Raw genomic sequence first — 22,380 nt, 5'->3', positions numbered from 1 at the left:
AAACCCTGGCGACTATGAGACGTAGTGCCTATTAGATAAACCCTGGCGACTATGAGACGTAGTGCCTATTGTATAAACCCTGACGACTATGAGATGTAGTGCCTATTGTATAAACCCTGGCGACTATGAGACGTAGTGCCTATTGTATAAACCCTGGCGACTATGTGACGTAGTGCCTGTTGTATGAACCTTGGTAGCAATGGACTTTGGATAAATTCCTTAGGTCAATCCTGAGGAATGATTGGATGAAGGATAGTCGATTCTTGATCGACGTTTATTAGTGCTTGTAGTATAAACCTTGGGCAGCGATGGACTTCATGCCTATTCCTTAGGATGAATCCTTAGGAATGAGTGAGATTTGATTCTTAGGGTAAATCCTTAAGAAATAAATAAGATAATGGGGATTGGGTAATTGGGTTGATTGTTTGATGTTTAAGCATAATAAATTATTTATTGTGGGTTGAAAACCCTATATGCTCAGCAGGCTCCCAAGCCTGACCCACTCAGTTTGTTTGTATCACAGGTATCGATACGAAGTTACTTTACATTGAGAGATTAAAAGAGATGTAGATCACTAGTGTAAGTGAGTGTAAGTTCTGTTTATGCTTATGTTTCTGTATTGACGATGACATCCCAATGGTTTAAGTGAATAAAATACATTTTTTCATAAATAATTTGATAATATAATTATTATGTTTTTATGGGAACAAATTCCGCAACACCTTTTAAAAGGATTACTCTGATTTTATTTTAAAAAGCATAAACGAAATCGGTCTTTTCTGGCCGAGAAATTAGGGGATGTCACAGTTTGTGACCTTGTTATGGATAAAGTTGGAAACTTTGTCCATCTTAACATCATTTTGATTCAGATCTGAAGGTTAGAGACTTTGACTTAATGGAATAAGTTGAGAAAGATGCACTTTTGGTCCCCTTTTGACTTAAAGACTATATATTGGTTGTTTGGACCATTCTAATGGATGAAGTTGGAAACTTTATCCATTATGGATCTATTAGGAACCATAAAAATGTGATTTTGGTCCTTCTATCTATTCTACGCAAGAGTTATGATGTCTTAATGGATAAATAAGTTAGGGTGTTAGCTTTTAGACCTTTTCTAGCCATGGAAAGTCATAAGGTGGAAACTTTATGACTTAAGTCAGTGTTTTAAGTCTAGATTTGAGCTCTGGACAAAAGGTCTTAAGGGATAAAGTGCTTAATAGAATGTTGGAATCAGCCAGCGTACGTTGGGCGTAGCTGGGAGTACGCTTGGCGTACTGGACTTGAATCGCGTACGTTGGGCGTACGCAGCCAGTCTTGGACTTTGACTTTCGTTGACTTCCATTGATTGTTGACTTTTAACCAAGTGTGACTTTAGATCAAACTTGACGATTTTGGGCTATTGATTAAGATTCTATATGGTTCTAGTGTTAGTGGATTCGTGGGTGCAAGCAGTGTAGAAAAGGGACCTTATCGCAGTGTTTCAGAGTTCTTCGATTCAGGTGAGTTTTCCTTACTGTACTTGTGGGTCGAAGGCACCAATGTCGGTCCACTAGGTTATGTATCCTGGTATATAGGATGTTGTTATGATGTAGTGGTATGTTAGATCTGTATCCTGGTATGTAGGATGTTGTTATGTGGTAATAATCTGTAGATATGCCTATTTGTCTGCTGACTTGTTATATGTTTATCTGATACATATGTTGATATAGTGTGGTTGGGTTGAGACTGTACTGCTTTGTGCTGTCAGTCAACAAACCCCGGGCAATCCAACCGGGAAGTTGTGGGCCAGGGCAATCCAACCAGGAGGTTGTGGTCTAAGGGTAATCCAACTGGGAGGTTGTATACCCAGTATGTAGTATGTATGGCAATCTAACCGGAGGTTGTGGGCCAGGGAAATCCAACCGGAAGGTTGTGGGCCAGGGGTAATCCAACTGGGAGGTTGTGGACTCGAGGGTATTCCAGTCCGATGACTGATTAGACCCAACATGCATGATTGTATATGTTATATGTTTGTATGGTGGGACTTTAGGGAACTCACTAAGCTTCGTGCTTAAAGTTTGGTTTCATGTTTTCAGGTACTTTAGATGATCGGGGCAAGGCGAATGCTTGATCGTGCACATCCTTCAGTTTTTATGAGATTTGTTTTTGGGATGCTCTGATTTGTGACTATTGGCACTTTGGAAACTATGTTTGTAAACATTTATGGTTTTGGGTTGTTTTTGAAAAATGAAAATTTTACCGTAATTTTTGGGATGTTACGGTGTTGGCCGGAAAATATGACCAGAAATTTTATGATGGCTGGAAAATATGAAAATGACAAAATATGTACATAAGTTAATTAATGGTAAAACGTGTACAAAAATGTGATTCTAATGATTTTTTTCTTTCATTGTAATTGTGTTGGCCTGGAGAAGTTAGACCTAAAATGATCATGTTCGAAAAATATGAAAATGATTAAATGTGTACAAAAGTTACCTTAATGTAAATAATATACAAAAATTGAGTTTAATGGTGTTTTCTAAACAGGTAAACCAACTAGACTTGCAATAGCAAATCAAAATAACATTCTAAATAAATATTAGTTTAATGGTAAATCATACACAAAAAATGACTAAATATATTAAAACATAATTATCCATTGCCCTAGAACATTGTTTTTCTTAAAAATAAATTACTGTTAAATATTTGTTCACCATAACAAGCTAATAAATCAGTTTGAATACGTTAGATGAAATATATTGATATTGCATTATAATGTCTAATATCAACTACCATGTCATATAAATTTTAGTTATTTTTTGTAATTTGTGCGAGACAAATAAAATAAAATATTTATGTACATAAAGAACTCTCTCCCATATCTTTATAGGATTTGGTCCTTCAAAGATTGCAAGATTAGTGATAGGTTGCCTAACTCTAATTCCAGAGCTATGAATGGGGTGATGTGGTGCTGGAGCAGACCGTCGATAAGAGGTAGAGAGTCGGTTCAACTTATGGAGTTGTGCAGAAAAATTAAACATGTTAGGCTGACTTCGACTTTGGATTCTTGAAGTTTTAAAGGTAGCGCAAATGGAGATTTCTCGGTTAGCACATTGAGAAGGTACATGGTTGATTTTTACTCCGGAGTTGCTCATTTCTCTTTCATTTGGATAAACTGGATCCCAATGAAAGTGAATTGTTTTGTTTGGAGACTTTCGTTTAACAAGATTCCTTTTAGTGCTCTTTATTATCCCTCTGGAAAAAAAATGAAGATGTCAACCATGTGTTTTTTAATTGTGATTTCGTTGTGGAGGTCTGAAAATGGTTTTGTGCTTGGTCGAAACTTATTTATGTTGCCCATGTGAGCTTTTCTTCACTGATTTCGGTTGTTTCTGATATGAAGGCTGAAACAAGGAGATGTAAATTGTTGCATTCCTTAGCTTATGTGGTGTTGTCGTCTTTATGGAAAACGAGGAATGATGTCGTCTTCAAAAGGCGGAGTTGCAACCCGATGAGAGCGGTGGATGATATTCAACTTCTATCTTTCAATTGGATTAAGTATATAGTTAAATTATCAAAGTTATGTTGGTTTGATTGGTGTATTACTCCTTCTATACTTTATACTTTGTAATTTTCTAACATCTTACTAGTTTTAATGTATTTGTTGTCGTCTAAAAATATTTAAATAGCTGAGATTTATAATAAACTCATTACACGGTTACATACTACACTAAGCAAATGCCCTTACTATACTTATATAGTTAAACTAATATATATATATATATATATATATATATATATATATATATATATATATATATATATATATAGGGAAGGGTTATTTGGAAAACAAAAAAAACCCAAAAATCATAAAAATGCATAAAAAAATACCTAGAGATCACAAAACTTTTTTTTGACATTTTTTATGAAAAAATCGCAGGTTTTTAAAGAAATTCGCTGAAAAAAAAATTTGAAAAAAAAAACTTTTTTTTTATAAAAAAAAAAATTGATTTTTTATGTTTTTTTCAGCGAATTTTAATAAAAAGCTCCGATTTTTTATAAAAAAAATTCAAAAAAAAGTTTTGTGATCTCTAAGTATTTTTTTTATGCATTTTTATGATTTTTAGGGTTTTTTGTTTTCCATAGAACCTAAACCTATATATATATATATATATATATATATATATATATATATATATATATATATATATATATATATATTGTTAAGACTAATTAAAAGGGGAATGAGTGTCATGTATTTATACATGGTGTAATAATAATACGTATTTATATTATATAGGATTAATAGTAAATATTTATAAAATAATTAATGATTAAATATATATATAATATAAAACTAATGATTAAATATGTAAAAAAATCAGTGACTAAATATGTACAATAAAATTTATAATAATCAGTAATAATGATATTTTTCAAGGAAAAATATCTTAATGACTAAATATATATAATGAAGTAATGAACCAAATTATTTATGAATTTTTTAAAAACTAATTTCCAGAAAAAAAGATATCGTTAAAAATGTTTTTTTTTTTTTTTCATTTAACTAACCATGTAACAAACGTATTGCATAAGGTTGCATTGATGAAAGTTGTATTGGTCTCATAATTAAGGGATCTTGTGATCGGTTTCTCCGGTAGGATTATCCCCAGAGCCACCGTAGGTGCCGGTGATAGAACCGGTCGATTTATTCACAACGATAAAGGCTAAGTCTGCAATATTGTAAGTCGTTTTTCTCTTCCCTGTTCAATATTTATTCTGTGTTGCAATTGCAATTGATACATGAGTTCAGTTAACGATAGAAGTATGTCATTTCCCCAATCCCTGATTACAATAATCTAGTGTTAGGGTTCAATGTCAACCATTTGAATTCCAAAAAAATCATCGATTTCAGTAAGTACACTACATATCAGTAGGAAGGGGATGATGGAGTAACAATGGCCAATTGGCCATTGACATTGCCTTTGCCTTTGCCTTTGCCCTAGATAGACAACTAGCACCTTGTCATTTCACCTAGTTAAAAACTCAAAAACCTTAAACCCCAATTCATTTACGTAAATGCCACTGTAGAAACAAACAAGCTATCCATGTGGCAACCTTAGAAGAGCCATATCACAATTATTTGAGAGAGATAGATTTGGTAAATATCAAGAGGATGAAGTTAAGATCAGAAGAAACAAACAAGAGGTTGATGTTTTTAGCATCTCAAACCTTTCTTGTCTCTTCTTTTGTTAATTCTATTGGCTGTTTGCATGTTACCTTTAGAATCGTTCGTTTATACTTCATACTGTTACCCTGCTATGTGACATTCTTTTGAATCTTTTCGTTCATCACATATGATCATTAATTCATTATCTTAAGACATCGGTTTTGTCGATTCTGAAAGAACTTTATGAACTAATGAAATCACCATAATCAATGGTCCAATTACCACAAGAGTTTTGTAGCAACTAGTCTGATTGCTTCCATTAGATATGGCTCACTGGGCCCTACTAAACGCCTTATGGGACAAACTATGTAAGAACACATCGACTTGAATTTTATACAATTATTAATATGACTACGTAACTTGTCTTGTAAATTGCTCCAATTGTCTCTTCTGTGATGCAAGATGCAACTTGCAAGTTTCCCAAAATTGATTAGTGGGATTACCAATACCATGTTAAGTACATGTAATGGGGTGATGATATCAAAGCTTCTCTTTGTCTATGGGCTTTGATCTTAGTTTTAGGATGATATAATATATGAGTTGAACTTGTAGTTGAATATCTAAAATTTCCCATGATAATAACAAGAAAAAGGGTGGTGGATATAACTGAACGCTATAAATATGTTGTAATAGTTATTAACACAAATGAAATCTTGATTTCGAATATGCCAATAAATAAGAAAAGAAATGAGTATTAAACAAAGAGAACTCAATATTTAATCAAAAGCATGATAGAGGAAGCTATAGGTACTATAATACTATATACAAACTCTGGCTAGGTCAAACTATATATTTACAGATGAATATTATAAAGATTGAATACTTTATTCTTTTCTCCTCGAATGAAAGATAACGCTCCAAATGGTTTTATCTAGGAGCCAAAAACTGAAAGTTGATAAATTAATATTTAAAATAAAAAAGAGTTGTGACCCTTTCAGTAGTTTGACAAGATCTTCTCTTTCTAGTTTCTATGCCTATATATAAATGCATCAAAATCCAGATATAATATGTATCAGAAACTAATATAGCTTCCAAAATCCAAACCGAATAAACACATTATCATGGCTAGAAAGAGAAAAGTGTCAAATGAACAAGACTCTGATCATCTTGAAGAAAACATAGTGTGGGAGGATGAGAGGGTTAAAGAACCACCAGCTGTGGCGGCATTTGGCGGAATCCGGCGAGCTCGGAAGCGGTTTGTGGGTGTTCGACAGCGGCCCTCCGGCAGATGGGTGGCAGAAATTAAGGACACGATACAAAAGATTAGAGTCTGGTTAGGCACTTTTGACACAGCTGAAGAAGCAGCTAGAGCATATGATGAAGCTGCTTGTTTGTTAAGAGGAGCCAACACTCGCACAAACTTCTGGCCTTCTTCTCAGTCAACTTTGACCACACCTGCCCTTCCTTCAAAAATCACAAACCTTCTTCTTCACAGACTCAAAGCCAGAAATAATTTTTTAGCACTTGCTGCAAGTGCTTCATCTCAAAACGTTTCCCATGTATCTATTAATCATCATGATGATAAGAAGCAAGAGGAATTTAGAGATGATGTAGTTGAGTTTTCAGATACAATCTTTACTGATTTTCTCAATGACACGGATGAGTATATTCCTGATACAAATGATGAAAATCATGTTAAAGATGATTTTGGTATGTTGATGGAATCTGATAATAATTTGGAAGCTCAGTGTTCAAACGGTGATGTAAACAATGGAGGTGGGGTTGATGAAGAAGAAGAAGAAGAAGATGATGATGATGAAGGGAGCAGTGAAACAGGAGTGATTGATTTTGGTTTCATCGATGAACTTGGATCAACTTGTAACTTTTCTCCATTTGAGATAGCTCAAGAGATAGCATCAGAGGTGTACAATGAAGAAGGAGAAGAGCCATTAACAATATCTGAAGCGATGAAGAGGATGAAATATGAGCGCAAGTACTCAGCTTCTCTTTATGCTTTCAATGGCATACCGGAGTGTTTGAAGTTAAAGCTTGGTTTTGGAAGAGGTGTAAGTGTAAAATCTAGGGGAAGATCCAAAATGCAAAGAACTGTTCTTCATAAGAAAGCAGAAGAAGAAGAATCAAAGAAAGATGTTGCAGAAAACTCAACAACAGTTTCTTCTGCAACAAACACTATCGATGGAGAGTTGTCACTATGGAGCTCTCTTGATCTCCCAACCATATGTTATGTTAATTAGCTCAAACCTTTTATATAGTTTTAGTTTTGTCTAGTTCATCAAACTCACTCAATGTCTTTTACTTTTTTGAAAAGAAACGAAAAAAAGTACATTGTCCTAATTCCCAATTCTTTTTTTTTTAACAAATACAAGCAATGAAGTTGTACTTAATAGATTCGATACTAAGGTTACACATTACTCTTATTATAATAAACCAAAACAAGCTATTGATGGTTTTATATAAGTAAACAAGTTAACAAAAGATAAATACGGGCTCACAAAATTCGCCTATAAATAGAAGCCTAGAGACTTTTATATACAATACAGCCTAGCTTTTCTTCACAAAAGATGATATCCCGGAGAAAGCCATTCTTCATACATATAAATATATAAATATATATATATTTTTTTTTTCAGGCTATGTCTTGTTCTAGAGAACACGAAGCTGAGCAAGAAACGCAGCACAAAGTTCCAAAAACAGAAACTGAGGTCCATTTACCCTCTGTAGATCAAGCAAATACTTTTCCTCACGAGTTTTATAAAGCTGTAACAAAACACATTTTTTTAACATGATCAATAAATATTCAATACAGAAATTAGTGTAGCAAGCTATTGATGGTTTTATATAAGTGAAATAGTTAACAAAATCATGTTTACCTGGACTTCAAACTTGACAACATTTGGAGAGGTTGAGGAAGCAGTGTCAGCAGCAGCATCTACTATGGTTGACTCATCTCCAAAGTAACGACTACTTTGCAATTGCATGGTGTTGGTGTTGTGTCCATGGCTAGTGGCAGGATCCCATCTGCACTTCATGTTGTAGTGTCCTATTTTCTTCCAGTTAACATTCAGTTCTTGCAAAGCTTTTAATACTTCTTGCATTATCTCACGAGGATGCGCTCGAGACTGTCAAAACGGACCCCATTAATACAAAGAAAAAAAAAATTAAAATACTTTATTCATACAATACAAGGAAAATGAGAAAAATAACCTGAAGCCCAAGAGCCCATTTCCTTTCAACTTGGTTTCTCATATTTGTTCCTTGATAATCCATGTATCCAGTTGAACGTGGTGATAAAACTGATACAGAAGCTTCGTTTGAATTCACACCTCTGTACCCCTCAACAGGTTTTTGAAACTCCGCTCCAAGATAACTGTTTGAGTTACGAAACCTATTGTCCAGTAGCAAGTAATACGCCACAGTACCCTGTATGTAAAATATTCAAATTTTTACAAACATTTTTCACCTAAGAAAATTATAATAATAAAAGTTATTACCTCATTTTGCACTCGGTTGCGAAGTGACTCGATAAGCCCATCCCTGTCAAACCCCATCTTAATCACCTCATTAAGAATATCTTCATCAGTCTGCACCAACAAAAAAAAGGGTATATTAGAAAATTGGAATTGCTAGTGATTATCATTATCAGTAAAGGGTATATTTGGAAATGTACCTTTTTTGCTTGCTGCATGGAATCGGGTGGAGGGACGGCTAAGTAGCGAGGGAGATGAGCTTGGAACCACGGGTGTGCACGGATTTCAGGAATAGTCATACGCTTCATTGGGTCAACCACAAGCAACCTTGGAATCAAATCTCTAGCACCGGGTGACAAATGACTCGGAAGGGTATATATTCCACCCTTAAACAACAAATCAACATGAGAAGGGTATAAATGGGAATTTATCAAATATTAAACTGGCAGACCTTAATTTTCTTGAAAAGGTTAGGAATGTTTTCATCGTCAAAAGGAAGGGTCCCACAAAGAAGTGCATACAGGATAACACCACAGCTCCATACATCTACCTCGGGCCCAGCATATAGTTTCCCAGATATAACCTATTTTTTAAAAAAAAAATGTTAATTCTTCTGATGCTGAAATTATTAGTCTGACTTATGTGAAACTTATATTTAATACCTCAGGGGCTGCATAATTTGGACTTCCACAACTTGTTTTGAGGAAATGACCATCACGCATGATATTACTCAAACCAAAATCTGCAATTTTCACATTGCATTTGGCATCCAATAGCAGATTTTCAGGTTTAAGATCTCTGTGGACCACCATATTACGGTGGCAATACTCCACACCAGATATTATCTGCCTCAAGAGTCAAGACATTGACATATAAGTAATAAGTTTAGTTTAACCAAATACATTCCTGATGAAACAATATTTATATTTAAGTATTTTCACCTGCTGAAAGAAATTGCGAGCTTCATCTTCATGCAATCTTCCCTTTTCCACAATGTAATCGAAAAGCTCACCGGATTTCACATACTCCATAACAACATAAATGTCTGATGGTGTTTCTACAACCTCATAGAGACGGATGATATGTGGATGCATGAACAATCTTAATATCTTAATCTCTCTTCTAACTGCAAATATATGAAATGAGTAACTATTTGTTTATGAGCATTGTTATTATTGTTGTAAGTTATAAAGTTTGTACCTTTTTCTTCCATTTCCATGTTTTTGATCTTGCGACGATTGAGGATCTTTATAGCAACTTTGTGTCCTGTTAATGTATGTTCTGCAATTTTCACCTTCCCAAATGAACCAATACCAAGTGTTTTCCCAAGCTTATAGTTGCGTAAGAACATGTCCACACTACTCCCACCACGCCCTCCTCCCTCCATATCTTATCCTGAAAAAAAAAAATGGTTGATTTAACATAATATATAGATATTAAATCAACACTGCAAAAGCTTTGGTATGATAACATTGGGGGGCACTAGGTAACTTGCATTGAAAGTTTGCCACAAAAGGGGAAGCCACAATTATGATTGAATATACCAAGATGGAAACATGTATCTTACAGATCACTTAAAAGGAGAAAGTTGCAATTATCGAGATATATTTCAAGATGGAAATTGTTATAATATTCATGAAAGGAAGGAAGAATGTTGGGGCTGGAAGTTGTGTAACATGTGGGGAACATTATGAACACCTAAAACACTAGCAAGGTAACAAATGAACATGAAAAAAGGAGTAAAGTTATGAGTTGAGCTCATGTACAGGATGTTAGTACTCCTATTACTCTTTCTAAGATGAGATCCAAAAAAGAATTTTGGATCAGCCAACAAGCTCGTGTTAGCCCTTAAGCTAGATGAGTCGTCTCGATTTTAAACTATGGAGAATGATAAAGAACCTCTTTAGAAGAAATGGAACTAAATCGCAACACACCTGCCGATTATAGTTTGCTAAGAATTCACATCGACGATTAGGTTACAAGTAAGAGAACAAAAAGCGAATAAATTGAAAAAGAGAGATTGGAAATCTGTTCGAATCATCAAACAAGGGAATCTCACATTAAACGCAACTGAAGGAATTATACAAAAAGCAAGATTCTTGAGAGATTAGATTAGGTTCCTCGGAGCTTATATGGAAACCGACCGATTTTCCCAACAGAAACACATGATAGCCACAGATCTGAATTTTAAAATTAAACAAACCCCACGAACAAAAACAATTTCAAATAGAGCGAGGAAATTATAATTTATTGGAAGAGTAACAATCTTCAGAAATTTCATAGACTAACCGGGTAACGAAAAGCACACGAACTGAGTCAAATCATGTAAAGTTTGTGTCTCCCGATTACGACTCCTGGTTGCGAAATTCTGGCGAAAGAGCCGAGTGTAAAATCAATCACAAAGATTAATCGAATGAGTTTTCTTCGACATATCAACGTACGTACGTATAAGAGAGAGAGACCGATGAAATATTAGAAAAATATAATTGGGAAAAAGGAAAAAGAAAAAGAAACAAAGGAATGGTAGACCTCCCTGTGACAAGGGTTTGAGGAGGGGGTGATGAAGAAGGGAAGCTTTGGTGAAAGGCCACGCAACAAATCACGAAAGGGTGCACGCACTCCTTCTTCTCTCTCCTACTAAAAAGTAGACCTCACAATGTGATATTTGGGCTTTTTTTTTTTTTTTTTTTTTTTTTTTAATGTCCTTTTCCTTCAAAGTCTAAACAAAAGATGTTTTCAATTTCACAGGATTCCCATGTAAAATTTGGCAAATGAGTTTTTAAATGGGTTGGTAACAATTTTAGGCTAAACTCCGACAAATTTACTCATCTAATTTTGAAAACCATTTTTATATTGGATGTTTTTTTTTCTGTCCTTCTGGAACAACGATCAAATATATAAACACATAGAAAAAACAATAATGTAAAATAAAAAAATAAAAATCTTAAGCGAGAAACTCAAGTCAAATATAAAAAAATGCCGATAGATGAAAACACCACTAAAGTGTCAGGGTTTTTATTCAATTCAAAAATACTCTAATGTTAGAGACAAAATTTGACATAATTAACAATGGAAATATTTTTCTTTGAATAAACTAAAACCATTTTAACTTACCAAAAATCATTTTGCAAGATTAGAAAAATTAAAACAATTATAGAAAGTTAAGTGTTACAACCTTTAAAGACTTTGATTCTCATGAGATGTAACCACCCAAAAATCAAGGTTAAAAATTTCATTTTTAATATAGCTAAAACATTGATATCATTTATTCAAACATTTCAAATCATCGTTAAGTAAAACATTTATCAGAGTTCATCCCAAAATCATTCATTGCGGAAATCATAGGTGTGTGCACTGCGATCAATCTGAGCCCTTCTTTTCTAAATCAATGATACCTGAAACCAAAACTGTAAACCGTAAGCACAAAGCTTAGTGAGTTCCCCAGAGCATACCCCACACAAACCACATAACCAGATAATTCATATCAGTTATAACAACTACATAAACCATATCAATCACATATCCATATCAATCACATAGCCATGCATATAAACATATACGGATGTCGTGGGCTCCCCCAGGGTCTTACTCCAGGATGTCATGGGCTCCCCACATGGTCTTACACCTAAGTGTCATGGGCTCTCCCATGGTCTTTAATAGGAAAGCCATGGGCTCTCCACATGGTCTTACATCCGAGTGTCATGGGCTCCCCCCCCCCCCCCACCCCATGGTCTTTAATAGGAAAGTCATAGGCTCTCCACATGGTCTTACATCCGGTGCCATGGGCTCCCCAATGGTCTTCCATGCAAGTATCACAAAGACAGCTAGCATACCACATAATCAATAGCATACCACATAATCACTAGCATACCACATATACATGCATACCAGATATATCAGTAGTTAATCTACAATAAACACTACAACTAACTGAATGGGTCGGCCTTGGTGCGTTAGACCCATTAGTATGGTGAGGAGACTCACCTGGCACTGCTGAAGTCCTGCGGACAAAACTCTCATTGCTGGTTGACAGATTCTCGAATTGTCAACATCAAAATGACACCCAATTAATAATTGGGTTCCAATGCATAACCATAAATCTACACTTGGGGTAAATGGACCATTTTACCCCTAACCTAGCTTGGTTCAAAACCAAGGCCTAAACTCACACTCTGAAGGCCCAAAAGCCCAATAATCAACCAAGGCCCACTTATGGCCCAATTTTCCAAATTGGGCCCAAACCTCTACATGGACTTATTTTGAGGCCCAACCAATTATTCTAGTCCAAACAATTGGCATTCTGATGGTCCAATAGCTAATAATCCTCAAGGCCCAATTATGGCCCACTTATGGCCTAATTTTCCAAATTGGGCCCAAGCCTCTATAATGGGTCTTATCCTAAAGCCCAATAATTTCCTTAATCCATAAATATGTTCCCAACTGGCCCACAAAGGCCCACATCAGCTTAGTCCAATAAATAGCCCAATAAGAACCCAAAACCCAATTAGGGTTTTTCACATAAAATGACGATTAGGGTTAAGTGTTCCTACTTAACCCATTAAGACTTAATCCGTTAAGGACTTAATCCATTAATTCCATTACTCCACTAGACCAACTTAGTCGGGCATAGTTTAAATTTCCAAACCAATGGTCCTACGCGGGTCCCGACAAATCCAAAATACATACTCCCAAAATTAGGGTTTTCTAAACCCTAATTAAGGTTTCCAACCAAATCAAAAACCAATTAATCTAATAGTTCAATTTTTACATTAATTAAAGTCTAATCTAGTCGAGTACCACACACTACCACCCCGGGCAGTGGTGGTTGGCGGTGGTTCACGGTGGTGGTAGTCATGTTCTTGGGCCAACACAACACCAAAAGCACTCCAAACATCAATCCAAACGCACCCGAAAGTCCACAGCCACCTGGAACAACGACAGCAGGTGGCGGAACGGCGGCAGCAGGTGGCGGTGACGAGTTCTCTTCGTTTTTTCCTATCCAAGAATGTCCATACAACATTAAACTCATGAATTAGGCTCACACACACCCAATCACGCACACAGCCACCCTCCCACGGTAGCTGGTGACGACAAAAGAAATGGCAGCCACCACCTCACGGTGGTGGTGGTTACTTTCCGGCCAAAAAATCGATCACCGAACCCCATCTGTTCATGATGCAAGACCACAGCTCCCAACCACCGACTAGGTGGTTGAGGACGCTGAAATGAGCAAAACGACAACCCTAGGGCTGCCAACGACAGCAATCGACGTGCACAACGTCGTCTCACCGGGGAAAGCGAAGGAGATGAGAGGGAAAGGTGGCAGGTGGCTTACCGGTCGTTTCTTGATATCTCGCGACCCACTGGCGACAAACGCAACGTGCCCCACCGTCCTCGCATATATTTTGTTGCCCATGGCGCCTTCGACGGTCGGGGTTATTGCAGCGGCGATCAACGGCGATATTGCAGACAGAGAAAGGTGGCGGTCGGACTCGACACTGGCGGCGGCGGCTGGAATAGCTTCTTATGGTAGCGACTAAAGAAAGATTAGGGTTAGGGTTGCTCAATGAAACAGTGGCCACCGGGAATGGAAGGCACGAGTTTAAGTCTTGTGACTCCATTCAAACTATTAACGGATTTGGCAATTCTGGTCCATCCCCTTCACAATCTTCTCAATTCAAACCCAAAATTTACGATTTAGCCCCATGCCTTCTGAAATCTCTTTCAAATCACATCCAATACTTACCAAACACACCCTAACTTCTAAAAATCTTTACAAAGTACATCCTGAAATTACACTTTGACCCCCGAAAGTCTAAAATATATCATTTGGCTCCTCGAAACCAACTATCCGCTAAATATTATTGGTTTTAGGGCCATTATAAAATAATATAAATTATAAATTTACATCTTGGTGCTCCAGGTTTATTATTTATTTTAATTAATTTAAACAGAATGTTACATGAGAGATTAGAAGTTGATGAAATATGCATGAAACTCCAAAAGAGAAGTTCTTTATAATATATTCATCATGCAAGATTAAACCACCAAAATATGCTAGTATACACTTATATAAAGTTGTTCTTAAGTTTTAAGACTTATACCAAATAAGTGTTTACAGAGAAGCAACTTTAGAGCCTTCATTTCTAGCACCAAATGGAAGAAAGAAGAAGATGAGAATGGAGCATCTAGCTCTTGGATTTGGTAGGCCAAATGAGGGAGGAAAGAGTGTCTAAAAATTTAAACTCGTTCACTAGTTAAGCCTTCTTTAAGTACCAAAACATGTAACCATAAACCAAGACCAAAAAGCAAAAGTGGTAAGGCTTTTCTTACATGTATGAGAGATGTAATAAACAACACAAAGGTAATCCTTGCCCATGCTCCTCAATTTTCGGCCATAATGGTCAAAAACACGAGACGTGGAATATTTAATACATATCACATAACTAGCTAGTTGAGTTGTAACCAATTGGTTACTCTAAGTGATGACAAAATTGTACACAACATTAATAATCATACTATATGATATTAAGCTAGTTTTTGTTCTCTTTTATTATTATTTCCTAAAAACAATAATTCTCAATATATTGGTAAAAATTATTTTCATAAAATAATGTTTTTCCAATTAAATACAAGTGCTGATATTTATTAATAATCAAAATTACTGTAATAAATAATCAATTGGTAGTAACTGGTGGGTTTTATAGGTTATAAAATACATGTACATGCGGAAAAAATCACTTAACATTTAAGGGCACATGCAACCTATAAGGATCTATGTCATAACACTTTGAAGGTAACATACAATGAACATCAAAACCTACAAGAAGCCTAATGTAATGAAAATACCAAGTTAGGGTTACATACCTTCGAAATGTCGAAGTAAACAATTCTCTTCAATACCTTGTAGTTGATCTTGGAAAGCCTAGCACCAAAATTATGATGCCTCAAATGGTTTATATACAAACCCTGGAACCAGAAGACTATTGAGGAGAGAGGAGGGAGAGGTAGATTTTTGGCTATTCTCTTGGATACACAAGTGGCTGAAAATGCTTAGGTATAGGTTCATATTTATAACTACTTCGAAAACCCTGGAAACCGGAATTTGAACGTATAATAAAAATATTTCAAATTCAGATAGCTATCCAGTTTCCTAATCATGAGGAAGCTTCCAGAATGCCCTATTAGGGCATCCCAAAATCGTCCCCATGGGATGGGTCAAATTAGATCAGGGTAAAATGGTCATTTTACCCTAAGAAGGATTATTAGTTTTTGACTAAGTGTTATCGTGGTAATAATAGCTCGGGGAGTCGTCGGAGAAGCCGTTAGAGATTCCTTACCGTGAGATTCTACATTCAGCTTTGCGAGGTGAGTTTCCTCCTATAGGAACGGGTCGAAGGCACCAATGTCGGCCTGTATGTATGATTATATGTTTTTGGATTTCGATATGATGTCGGGAGGTGCCCGATGAATGTTTATATGCTTTATGGATTTCGGTCTGATGTCGGGCGATGCCCGAGGAATGTTTGTATGCTTGATGTCTTCGTGATTCTTGCATGTGTCTGTATTTGTATGTTTCTGGATTATAGTCCGATGTCAGGCAAAGCCTTGAGGAATGTTAGTACGCTTCTGGATTTCGGTCTGATACCGGGCGGGGCCCGAGGAATGTTTATATGTTTATATTATGTGTATATTTTATGTGTATTTGTTGATATGTTATTATGTATATCGAGCTTTGCTCGATGCTGGGCGGGGCCCGATACCAGACTATGTCCGATGCCGGGCGGGGCCCGATGCCGGACATTGTCCGATGCCGGGCGGGGCCCACGATATGTTTATATGTGATTATGTGCTTATGTGTATGATATGTGGTAGTTTACGGAGACTCACTAAGCTTCGTGCTTACAGTTTTCAGTTTTGGTTTCAGGTACTTCTGGTAGCAAATGGAAGAGCTCGGGATGACTGCAGTGCACACACCATTATGTTTAGCCTGGGATGATTACTCTGATGTTTTGATTTGGAAAGTATGATAATAATGTTTTGAGATAATTTGACTTATGTTTCAATGAAATGTTTTGATAACTATGGTTTTATTTAATGATTTAAAACGAAATTTTTTGACATGATTTTTGGGATGTTTCAGTCCCCCTGGGTACATATGTCCAAGGGGTAGAGACCTTGACGGGTTCTAGGGGTAGCGCCCCTAGTATGGTCCAAGGGGCTGAGCCCCTAGCAGAGGTTTCGCTGAGAAATGGATCATGCGTATATTTTGTCGCCAAAAACATATAGTTATGTTATGGTGATGTGGCGGTGGTTATTCCCTTAGTAAGTACCATTAACCGTCATTTTGTCCCATAACCACCTCTTTAAACCGCTATATTCCATGTATAAAATGGAAGATGTTCGTTGCATCTAAAGGTTACCAAGTTTAATAACCAAAAATCGTATTCTTCTATCTGAATGCAAATTGTCTCGGAGAACACATAACACAATCAAGGTAGTATGTGTTTGTGAATTAGATTGGTCTTGTATCTTATTTAATCTCTTTAATTATCACATGAATTTGCGCTCATGTAACCATATGAATAAGGGTCAAATTACTGATTTTGGAAAGTGATTTCCAAACACGATCCAAGAGAGTATCCAAGTCATTTTTATTCTAAACCCTTAAAATTCTAACAGTAAGTCTTTAGATTATATTAGTAAATATTGATAGTTTCCTTCAACATCTTACATTGTTTGAAATCAAGTGATTTATGCATCTTAAAAGTTCAATTTTGATTTTCTAGTCAAAATAATTAGGTCAACCCGACTTCCATGTCATTTAATTAGACATTCATGTCATTTGATTAGGTCGCATCAACAAGTTACCTACTAAGGTTAAAATCTGTTGCATTGAATAAATTAATTGGTATTTTATGTTTTTTTCTTCAATTAAAATTATGTTTGAGATGTTTTCATAAACTGTATCAAAAGTGTTGAGACTTTACTAAAATTATCACATTTATATTTGCTAATCATCATGCTATATGTAAGTAACTAGTATTTGAGCTCGTGCTTTGCCACAGGTTCTTACTTGTGTTTTTCTTATGTATATCACTGTTTGAAACAAACAGTTAAAGTTTAAAAAAATGAGTGTTAGATGATTTATCAAAAGTTGAGAAGAGTTTAGGGATTATTTTTGTAAGTTGAATGTTTATGAATAATCCATATAAATGTAGGGGTCATAACTGTAGAATGAAGTAGTACAATTGTCACACCCCGAAACCGATGGCGGAAACGTTCCGGGGCGGAGGACGTCATGTGTAGCATCACAACCAATGAATAATAGCAATCATAGCAACACAACCAGTACAGTGCATACTAAAATAAAAATGTTTACATCAGTTTGAAACGTTGTTTGAATTACATTCAATAACTTTGTATAGTATAAACTTAAAACTCTTATTGCTCCCGTCCTCGAAAATCCAGCAAGTACCTGTCTACTGATTTCCTGAGAATACAAGCAGTTTAAAAGAGTATCAGCATAAAGCTGGTGAGTTCATAAGCGGTGGTTTGTAGTGAAAATCGTTGATGAGTTCGGAAAATATTTGTATAGTTTCAAGAAAATCCGATATTTTCCTTAGTGAAAATGTAGTGTTATCAGTTCTGTAATAAACCATGAATATCTGTATGTTTCCAAGAAAATCCGATATTTTCTTTAGCGAAAAGGTAGCGTTATCGATTTCGTATAAAACCATGAATGTTCGTTACTGAAAACTGTAGTGATATGCGAAAATACTACCTCATGTGACTAGCTAAAACTAATCATGAAGTGTAAGTATTTTATATGTGAACCCATTGCATAATCGGTTCTGTTTGAAAAACCCTGGCTTTAGCCAGAATACGTAGTGTGTATCAGTTCTATATAGTAAAAATAGAACTGTTGAAGAGTGTTAAGTTGTAAACTAAAGGTGATTTATACATATTGTGAGTCGTATAACCATGCTTGATATGACTAGAGACCTTTCCAACGTTCTTCAGGCGTCGAGTTAAATGACATTTGTACATCTCAGGCGTGCCCGCCTAACTGTAGCTAGCAGTCCAGATGTGGGATTGTCAGACCCAAATAGATCTATTCACAAATCTCACGCTCTCCCTCCAGGAGACTCTGGTTATACAGTGGTAGGATTTATCCCTGTACACCTAAGGGTACAGTAGTGAAGTAGCGCCTCACAGTATCGTACAATCTAGTTTACATGTAGTGTAGTAGCGTTCTACCGTAGTGAAAATCCGTATGTATCCCGTATATAGTGATAATTACAGTTATGAAAACCATGATAAAGTAGTGATGTAACTGTAAACTATTTCTGTCTTAGTGCATATGTTTAATAGTGAAAGTTTCTGTACTCGTGATGTTTAGAAAATCCCAAACTATACCGATTATAGTTTGCATGTATAGTGAATAGCGTGTCCGGAAAACTATGCAAATTTTAGTGAAAACGTCCCTTATGCTCAACACAGTACAAAAGGGTTAAAGTATGAGATTTGCATAAGTTTTGAAAACATTTATGTTTAGCTTGTATTCCCCCCCCCCCTGAAAACATTAAAAATACGGAAAATGTAGGGGTATGAACTCACAGTTCTTGTTGTGAAATCGTTGACTGAAATGAAGATCCTCGAGTTGTTGCATGTGACACTTAACGGAATCCTATTATCAAATAAATACATATATGTATCTAAATTAGCGATTTCGTTAAATAACGTGTTAGAGGTACACTTGTATTCGGTTGAGGAATGTTACCGGGACTTTATCGAATCGATGAAAGTGGTTTCCAGTCAAAAGCACCACTTAAAAGGTGTTTACGGTCGAAGAGGAGTTTACGGTTCCTGAAGGCTCGGTGAGTTTACGGTCGTAAACTCAAGAACAGAGTTTACGGTTCTTGAAGGCTCAGACCGTAAACTCAAGAACAGAGTTTATGGTTCTTGAAGGCTCGGACCGTAAACTCAAGAACAGTGTTTACGGTCTTTGAAGGCTTGGACCGTAAACTCAAGAACAGAGTTTACGGTTTCTGAAGGCGGACCGTAAACTCAAGAACACTGGTGCTGGTTGCTGATTTCGAAGAGATGAGTGCCCTGAGACGTTCCAAAGCGACCCAAACGTGGTTTTCTCGATGATTTCCGAAATTTGAAGGCGTTTTGAGTGTTTACGGTTAAGGTTCTTAGAAAGAGAATGAGAGAGTTTTTGGCCAGAAATGTTCAAATGAAGGTGGAGGTCTCATATTTATAGGGGTGAGGTGGGGGGTCCACTCGTTACTGACCGTAAACAGGTTTACGGTCGTAAACGAGTTTACGGCCGTAAATGAGTTTACGGCCGTAATCTCACTTAGACCAGAAATGTTTGATTTTTCGAGATAATCGGGTTTCCGTGCGATTTTTGGTTCCGACTCGTAAATAATTTAATTAAATATAACTAGATTATTTTTTAAACCAAGAAGTTTGACGGAAAAGTTAACAAATTTGAAATTTTATTAACGGAAATCACGAAACGGAAACGGAAAAAGTTTCGGGTTGTCACAACAATGCACATTCGAAGTTTAAACTTGAGAAGAGTTTATGAACTATTTTTATAAGTTTGATAGTTTTTGAATAATTCATAAAAATGTTGGGGTCATAACTATAAAAAAAAGTTGTACCTTGTGTATTTTGAATAGCAGTAGCTATAGTGATTTTGTAAGAGGCGCTGTAAATTACAGTTTGTATCTAGTTTTTCTAGTTTTTTTTTTGTCATATGCTGCAACGAGTCCAATATGTTTTTAATTGAATTTAACAATTGTATTGATAAAAAATAGGTACTGTTGTAGTTGTCGGTAGAAAAATATATAATGTCGATAGCATTGTATATACCGATCTTACAAAGTGTATTTATAAAAATGTAGTTTTTTAGGATAAAAAATGAAAAAAAGTTTAAAGGGCCGCAAATGGCAAGTAAAAATAAAAAATGATATCTATTGTGAAGAAGGTGTAAGAACATGTGGATTATAAGGGTAAAAAACGAAAAGAAAAAAGAAAAATGTTACAAATGGGTTAATTTGATTTCAATGGTAAAAGGTGAAACAAAAGAAAGAAAAAGGGACGTAAATTGTTATTAATAGAATATGTGTAACGTCCGTGTTTCGGGGCTAAGCATTAGTAGATGATGTAATAGTCTAGGTCAACTATTGTAACTCTTTCTGAAGTAATAAAGATGAATTATTTGAATATTATGTGAATTATGTGCATTTATGTGCTTATTACTTATTTATAAATGTATAATAAATAAAGGATAAAAATAAGCGTCAAAAATTAAAGTGTGAGATAATCCCGATATCTTTATATAAAGTTGTAGTGGTCGAAACAAGGATTCCGGGGATATAAAGAACGCCGAAATCCGAGTTATAACGAAGAAGTTATGATCCGTCGAAGTTTCGCGACGGAACCGGCACGGCACCGGGAAGCGTAAATAGTGAATTTACGATAGAAGACTTTTTGGCCTTAATAATCTAAATGAAATTCGTAGAATATATTAAAACGAGAACATCCATAAAAAGAACGCCCAAATCTGACTTCGTATGAGGAAGTTATGAATTTTCTAAGATTCGACATAGCGGTGCACGGCCCGAAACTCGAATTTTAGTTCGAGCGGTTTTTGGCCTACGCGACCTAAATGAGAGTTGAAGATCTCATTAATAGGAACTCAACGGTAAAAAGACAGACGAAAATGGAGTTCGTATGAAAGAGTTACGAATTCTTCGCGGTTCTTTAACAGTCTAATCTCCTCCTACTGTTAAATTTAAGATCGGTCGAGAATTAGCCGACGGAGTCAAAATGAAAGTTGTAGATATTATTTTTACATATGCTGTCTTCTCCATGTCCTCCTCTCTGACCCTGACCTGATGATACCCAGACCTCAAATCTATCTTGGAAAACCAAGATGCGCCGTGCAACTGATCGAAGAGATCGTCTATCCTCGGGAGTGGGCAACGGTTCTTCACCGTTAACTTATTCAATTCCCGGTAGTCAATGCACATTCGGTGCGAACCGTCCTTCTTCCGGACAAAAAGAATCGGTGCTCCCCATGGAGAACTGCTAGGTCGAATGAACTGCTTGCCCAGCAGTTCCTGTAGCTGTGACGACAGCTCCAGCATCTCTGGTGGTGCCAATCGGTACGGCGCCTTAGCGATAGGGGCCGCACCTGGCACCAGGTCGATCCTGAACTCGACCTGCCTCTCTGGAGGTATCCCTGGAAACTCCTCCGGAAACACATCTGCAAACTCCCTGACCACCGGAACATCGGCAACTGTAACCTGATCCCTGACCCGCGTATCCACCACATACGCTAGATAACCCGCACACCCATGCTGAATGTACTGCCGAGCCCTGACAGCTGAACAAAATCCTGATCCCACTCTGGTGCCCTCGCCATATACAATCAGTTCTCCCCCACTTGGGGTTCGAACTACCACTCGCTGGCCCTCGCAATCAATCATAGCACCGAACCGACTGAGCCAACCCATGCCTACAATCACGCATACCTCCCCCATGGGGATCGGAATCAAATATATCGGAAAGGACACCCCGAAAATCTCCAAATCACACTCTCGATAAACCGAAGAAGCAGAAACCCCGTGTTCGTTGGCGATAGACACTCACAACGGACACTCTAACTCGCCTACTGGCACACCGAACTCCTTACTAAATGACTGAGATACGAAAGACCAACTC

General features: G+C 36.5%; 2 protein-coding genes and 1 long non-coding RNA gene across 3 annotated transcripts; 2 read left to right on the top strand and 1 right to left on the bottom strand.

Annotated features, from left to right (window-relative positions):
• The first annotated feature begins 4,587 nt into the window (after window positions 1-4,587).
• On the top strand, window positions 4,588-16,719 carry LOC145156856 (uncharacterized). Its single transcript, XR_013736945.1, has 2 exons — window positions 4,588-4,722; window positions 16,565-16,719. It is a non-coding gene; the product is annotated as an uncharacterized LOC145156856 (long non-coding RNA).
• LOC145160463 (uncharacterized) lies at window positions 4,765-7,508 on the top strand. Its single transcript, XM_079079659.1, has one exon. It carries the CDS (start codon window positions 6,271-6,273, stop codon window positions 7,402-7,404), a length of 1,134 nt encoding a protein of 377 aa, XP_078935785.1. The 5' UTR covers window positions 4,765-6,270; the 3' UTR covers window positions 7,405-7,508.
• Window positions 7,559-11,264, bottom strand: LOC145160462 (SNF1-related protein kinase catalytic subunit alpha KIN10-like). Its single transcript, XM_079079658.1, has 10 exons — window positions 10,927-11,264; window positions 9,838-10,032; window positions 9,579-9,763; window positions 9,300-9,482; window positions 9,089-9,220; window positions 8,838-9,023; window positions 8,662-8,751; window positions 8,375-8,590; window positions 8,041-8,289; window positions 7,559-7,927 (listed from the first exon to the last, which is right to left on the bottom strand). Exons 2-10 carry the CDS (start codon window positions 10,022-10,024, stop codon window positions 7,814-7,816), a joined length of 1,542 nt encoding a protein of 513 aa, XP_078935784.1. The 5' UTR covers window positions 10,025-10,032; window positions 10,927-11,264; the 3' UTR covers window positions 7,559-7,813.
• Window positions 16,720-22,380: the final 5,661 nt, after the last annotated feature.

The sequence above is a fragment of the Lactuca virosa genome, chromosome 2 (assembly GCF_052849685.1).
Source record: "Lactuca virosa cultivar CGN04683 chromosome 2, Lactuca_virosa_CGN04683_v6, whole genome shotgun sequence".
Taxonomy (NCBI): Eukaryota; Viridiplantae; Streptophyta; class Magnoliopsida; order Asterales; family Asteraceae; genus Lactuca; species Lactuca virosa.
Note: the sequence above shows the minus strand (reverse complement) of the source record. Positions and strands in the feature narration are given on the sequence as shown.